The sequence below is a fragment of the Chaetodon trifascialis genome, chromosome 12, assembly GCF_039877785.1.
Source record: "Chaetodon trifascialis isolate fChaTrf1 chromosome 12, fChaTrf1.hap1, whole genome shotgun sequence".
NCBI lineage: Eukaryota > Metazoa > Chordata > Actinopteri > Chaetodontiformes > Chaetodontidae > Chaetodon > Chaetodon trifascialis.
Window position 1 is genome coordinate 15,594,116 of NC_092067.1, and position 6,076 is coordinate 15,600,191.

The window sequence follows — 6,076 nt, forward strand, 5'->3', positions numbered from 1 at the left end:
CGGGATCAGCTCATGAATTAATTTAATAGCCATACTTTCTGTCTCTTTAGCAACAAAGTCAGATCAGACAGAAGTTATTCGTTGCATCTCAGTCATTGCGCTCCATGACGATTGGACAGGACCGCTACAAGAGACGTTACTGGGTCCTTCCGCAGTGTGGCGGCATCTTTGTGGAGGGCATGGAGAGCGGTGAAGGTGAAAACCAGAACAGATATCCCAGATTAAATTCACCTTTTCTGTTGTCAGGACAGAAACTTCAGTGTTTTTTGTGCCTTGATGTGACCTTTTCATGCTTACTCAGGTTATGAAGAGGTGGAGAAAGAGAAGACAAGACAGAGGACTGCTCAGGTGATCAGAGTGAAAGAAGAGTCGGAAGAGATAAAGAAGTCGGGGATCTGCAGCCCAGCGCAGAGCACAGACGGTGACACAACCACTCCAGAGAGCCAGCAGGACAAAGACAATCTCAACCTCTTCCTCCAAAAGCCCGGCTCCTTCTCTAAGCTCAGCAAACTCCTTGAAGTGGCCAAAATGGCTCAAGATTCAGACATCAATTCTCACAACAGTCATTCAGCTAAAGTCCCTACCGCTACATCTTATCCCTCATATCCCACCTCTCAGACACCCACTCCTCAGCAGGGACTGATGGATAAAATGGATACTTCAGTGTCATCTCTGCTCAAAAGCAACCCCTGGATAACCTGCATCCCTCAGTCAACCCTTCATGACGACCAGCTCTCCAAGGCACTGACAGAAAAGGGCAGCCAGTGGTTTAGCCTCTTTCCTCGCTCTCCTTGTGACGAGTCCTCAGTCACCTCTGGCTCCAGCCCTCCGGCCCCCTCCTCCTCTCCTCTGCAGACCATCAGCACCAAATCCCCCTCCTCCCTCTCCCCTAATCCCTCGGCCACGGCCAGCTCCAGCGCTCCTGCCAAGATCAATAACATGCAGTTTTCTATCTTTCAGGTTGGTGGATAATTATATTGCCATCTCCATCTCAGTCGCAATTATTTCAGATCACGCTGTGCTGCTGTTGGAACTCTGACACGTTGCAAGTATTTTTCCCACATTGCATGATGTTACAAACCATGAGCAACTCTCAGCATCGTTGCAGGGGAGCTGCAGTGGAAAAGCTGGACACTTTTAACTGCGACCACTGTGTTAGCTTATACATTATGCATGTGGTAGTTAAATAAAATGGCTTTTAAAGTGTGTGTATTTTCCCTCTCAGCAAGTAAAGTCTGGCATTCGTCAGAGCACACTGACACTGTGTGACATGGCCAGCGCAGCCACAAGGCCCAGCCTGCCCTTCTCTGGTACTTCTCTACCCCCCATGTTGGATCTGGCCTCACAGTGTGCAGAGGGTAATGGGAACAAGGTCTTCTTCTTGGCAAATAACAACTCTGTCAACAAGAGCGAGACCCCAGAGCCCCTGAGTGACAGGCCCACTTGTCCCTCATTCCCTGTTGCGGAGGTGGCCAAGACCCAGGACTGCCCTGATCCTCAGCCTGTCCCTGAGGGTAAGAATGGCTCCCTGCCAGTTTGCACAATACAAATATGCTGCACTATAGACATTCACTGCCCAGACAGCAGTGGAATAACACCCTGCGATGGCAGTGAGTCAGTTCTCCAACTTCCCTACGTTGCTAAATATAAACAGATATGTGACAATAGTTTTTAACTTTGTGCATGTGTGTGTTGGCAGAGATGCTGCGTGGCTGGTGGAGGGTGTCAAAGATGGAGGAGCTGCGCCGTCTGGTCAAGGCCCTCCACAGCCGAGGCATCAGAGAGAAGGTCTTGCAGAAACAGATCCAAAAACATATGGAGTTCATGACCCAGCTCTGTGCCAGCAGCAAAGATGGTTGGTCCACATTTCCTCTGCTCTATTTAAGTCAGCAGACTTGCAGTGATGTGAAACCATTGTTATTTGACCTTTTATCATGTACCACTAGACTGCACATTAAATATGACAGTAGATGGTTGTGTGCAGTCATTTTTGTATGTATCTGTGGCAGCAGCAATTGATGTGGCAGAGCTGGAGAAGCAGCAGGTGAGTGAGGAGACAGTGGTGAGTTGGTGTGTTGAGGAGCAGGCCATGGAGGTGGACATCAGCCTGCTGCAGCGGGTCGAGGATCTGGAGAGGAAAGTCATCTCTGCCAGCCTGCAGGTCAAGGTACAGACAAACGGGCACCACACTCCTTCATGTACTCTTTAGTTCACCTGCATAGGCTTGGATGGACACCTGTGTCCTCACTTCTTCTGTTTTGTGTCATGAAATGCTGTTGCGATGACCATATTTCACAATGTCTCCCTCAGGGCTGGATGCATCCTGAGCCGCAGTCAGAGAGGGACGATCTGGTCTATCACGAGCACAAGCTCTTCTCTTCTTCTGCTCCAGAGGAGACGGGACAGAGCGAACCCAGCCGGGAGGAACTGCCTGGCACCGTTGTGCGGCGGCCCGACAATCCCCTCGATATCGCTGTCATCAGGCTGGAAGAGCTGGAGAGGAACATCGAGCGAAGGTGCTTAAAGAGACCCTTAAGTACAAGCTTTCAGATCAGACTGGATAATGTCACTGTGGTGATGGTGAAGGTTCATCCTGCAGTCAGTTTGCTTAGTTAGTTTGCTGCTTCTTAAACAAGTGTTTCTTCGGCTAAAAACTGTTTCCCCCTTCACTTACTTATTGTTGTTAGTTGTGAATGGCTGTTATCAGTCGATGTGATCATGTTACAGACTGTATGTGTGATGCATGTTATAGTCTGTGTTGCTGTCTCACTGTCTGTGACCCCAAAGCAGTGAGGAGGAGGTGGCTCCAGGGATGAGGCTGTGGCATAAAGCCCTCGGTGAAGTCCGCAGCTCAGCTCAGCTGTCACTCTGCATTCAGCAGCTGCAGAAATCCATCGCGTGGGAAAGATCCATCATGAAAGTGGTGAGTGACCCTTAATTTCTCTGTCACACAGTCGCAGATTTGTTTTTATAGTTTTATCAGGCATACATTTAAACACCAATTTACAGTTCGCATTAAAGATGCTCGTGTATGAAGATCAGTCTTTTAGGCTGCATTAGGCTCATGTTCCACTTCATAAAAAACTACTAAAATAAAATACATAAGCCCCTTGAAAAGAATCAAGGTTAACACAATGAATCTGCACAGCCTGTGTTCCTTAAAGGGGCTCTGTTGTTAGTCGAAAGGTGAACAGAAAGAAAAGTCGTGTTATCATCATCAATTTACAATACATCATTACTTGGCATCAACCTCATCAGATAACAGCACAATTAGTAACCAATCAGCATCCTTCAGTGTGCCTGGCTGCACAGAATCACTGCTTTTCACAGTGATGTATCAGGTTGAATTCACAGCTATGTAAATTTGGTGTTTCCAGCACTGCCAGCTCTGTCAAAAGGGGGATAATGAAGAACTGCTCTTACTCTGTGATGGCTGTGACAAAGGCTGCCACACCTACTGCCATAAACCCAAGATCACTACAGTACCTGACGGCGACTGGTTTTGTCCCAATTGTGTAGCGAAGGTACATGTCTTGAATATTTATTCACAGAGCTGAGACTTTCCTTTAGTCTCTTCGATCTATTACAGGAGATCTAAGGGGCCGCAGACCATGCAATTGTCCAATGAGAGGGTCCAGTTAATTGCTTTGAATATGGTGCGTTCTGTGTGTGTCTCTGCGCTAGTCTTCTGTGTGTTCTGTCAATCAGGAAAGTGGTCAGTCCCCCCGGAGCAGGAGGCAACAGAGCCGAACAGCTGGAGGAGGGAAGAAAGGCAGCGAGGTAAAACGAAATGGTAAGCCATCTGTGGGAGGAGAGCTCATCAAAGAGGAGGCTGCCAGCAGCAACAGCATGCCAAAAAAAGGTACCAAGGAGTTCAAGAAGAGGAAAGGAGACGACAGCCCTCCTGGCTCCCAGACCGGCCATGACAGCCCCGTCCCCTGTGTGAAAAAAGCCAAACCGGCCAAAGACAGCAACTCAAATGGGCTGGCAACGTGCCGGTACGCATGAGCGCATGCTCACTGCATGCACAGAACCTCCTATGAGCATTAACTGATGTACTTTCCCTCTTCTCATTGTTGAAAATCAGTTATTTTTCAGATGAGCCCTTGTGATCTGTGAATCTCTGGCAGTCAAAACTCTGACTTTCGCTGCATTATTTCATATCTTCTGCTCCTTGTACTTGTGCTCTCCAGAGAGCTGCTGGCTGAGCTGGAGGCCCATCAGGACGCGTGGCCCTTCCTCACACCGGTCGACCACAAAGCTGTCCCCGGGTACAGGAAGATCATCAAGAAGCCCATGGACTTCTCCACCATCAGAGAAAAGCTCACCAACAACCAGTATGTTTGTGTCACTGCCACAGTGTTGCATGTCCTAATTTTCCATTTTTGATTTTCCTGCTGCATCTGAATTAAAAGGAAAACCTTTTTTTGATAATTGCAGGTACTCAAATTTGGAAGCTTTCATCCTTGACGTGAACCTGGTTTTTGAGAACTGTGAACGATTTAATGAAGACGATTCAGAAATCGGACGAGCCGGCCACAGCATGAGGAGCTTTTTTGACAAACGATGGACCGAGCTACTGAAATGAAAAAAACAAAAAACACTTTGGACTTTCTACGCTACTCTACATATCAGACTTCATCTTTAGTGTTGGGGGCCTTCTCTTCACCTGTGACACTAAATACACAGTTAGGAAAACATTGACTTCTCAAAGTTTCTCCTGCTGAGAAAAGACACTTTGTGGATTAATATCTTAAAAGTGCAATATTGTTTCCTTTATCAAAGCGCACTGACTCTTGGACTCAATATTTGGGAAACAAAGATTTTCCACTGTAGATAATTCTTTTTTTTTTTTTATCATCAGTACGTTCCCTTAGTGTTTATGTGTGTATTTATTTTCTCAAGTATTTATGTTACAGTCTGTCTTTTGTAAGAAAAAGCAGGAAATGGCACAGCTTTAAAAAAAAAAAAATCAAAATATTGTTTTATGGATTATTGAACAAGCCAATAAAAAAATAATTGTTTACAGCTTTTTGACTGTACTGTAGGGTGCCAGCAGTTCGTCTGCATTAACTGTGTGAAATACAAGGAGGCATCGCTGCCACTATTTACAAGTGTTATTTCTAACATGTACAAAAAGTACAGTACACACAGTACAGTCTCGTTAAAATATAAAATATAAAAATATAGTTAATGCAGAAGGATGATTGTAGCACTTCATATGTCTCATACTGTACTTTACATGTGCTGAATATCAACTCAAAACACTGGTCTCCTCAGTATTGTAGTGCCTGACCTCTGACCTCTCAACAGTGTAAAGAGGAGTGAGTTATTTTTATTTATTTATTCTTTTTTTACATATATATTTTCAGTGCGCGTGCTTTATGTGTGTCCTGCACAATATACTGTAGGAAACCTTCACACAAAATGTAAAACTCTTTACAACCTTTCCTCTGAAAAGAATCGATGTGGTGCATATAGTGTGTTTCATCTCCAAGCATTTCCTTCAGCCGGAGTCTCCTCAGACATCTCGAGGACAGACCTGAAAACCCGCACCGGGCTTTGATCCAGCCAGGAGCGGGACAGTGTCCACCGGAGGCGTCTTAAGACAGCTGAAGCCAAAAGTAACTGTATTTTATTATGAATATTGTGAAATGAGTAGCAACTTTTGTGGGAATATTATTTTTAAATAGTGGGTGTGTGGCACAGATAAAATAAACCTGTTTTTCAAAATAACACTGTTAGGCCTTCACTATCTCCCTTATTTAGGCTTATTTTTATAATAACTACTTAGTTGATATTGCTTTAACACTTGAGTAAAATGGTCTGACACTTAGTTAATGTTTTATTTGACTTAATTCAGTGCCAGTAGTGCAATGTGGTGATGTACATTTACCCAAATAGTGTACTTAAGTACAACTTTGGTATACTTGTAATTTAAGGTTTCCATATTTTGCTATGTAACAGTTCTATTCTAGCTCAGTGGGAAATATACTTTAATTTACTTAGAAGGTACTTTATCTATGAAAGATGAACAATTAAAATATGAAGCATTGTCAGAGATATAACCACCCAG

General features: G+C 44.8%; 1 protein-coding gene across 9 annotated transcripts in view; it reads left to right on the forward strand.

Annotated features, from left to right (window-relative positions):
* Nucleotides 1-5,701, forward strand: part of LOC139340030 (bromodomain adjacent to zinc finger domain protein 2B) — a 46,582-nt gene extending 40,881 nt beyond the window's left edge. For 8 of the 9 annotated variants that reach the window (XM_070975599.1, XM_070975593.1, XM_070975592.1 and 5 more), the window contains 11 exons: nt 51-195; nt 302-960; nt 1,226-1,514; nt 1,700-1,855; nt 2,013-2,167; nt 2,311-2,516; nt 2,788-2,923; nt 3,378-3,524; nt 3,709-3,998; nt 4,194-4,337; nt 4,441-5,701. In XM_070975599.1, the coding sequence (XP_070831700.1) occupies nt 51-195; nt 302-960; nt 1,226-1,514; nt 1,700-1,855; nt 2,013-2,167; nt 2,311-2,516; nt 2,788-2,923; nt 3,378-3,524; nt 3,709-3,998; nt 4,194-4,337; nt 4,441-4,588 (2,475 nt within the window). In that variant the 3' untranslated portion in view covers nt 4,589-5,701. The remainder of the gene's footprint in view (nt 1-50; nt 196-301; nt 961-1,225; nt 1,515-1,699; nt 1,856-2,012; nt 2,168-2,310; nt 2,517-2,787; nt 2,924-3,377; nt 3,525-3,708; nt 3,999-4,193; nt 4,338-4,440) is intronic. The other variant, XM_070975595.1, reaches the window with a different exon arrangement.
* Nucleotides 5,702-6,076: the final 375 nt, after the last annotated feature.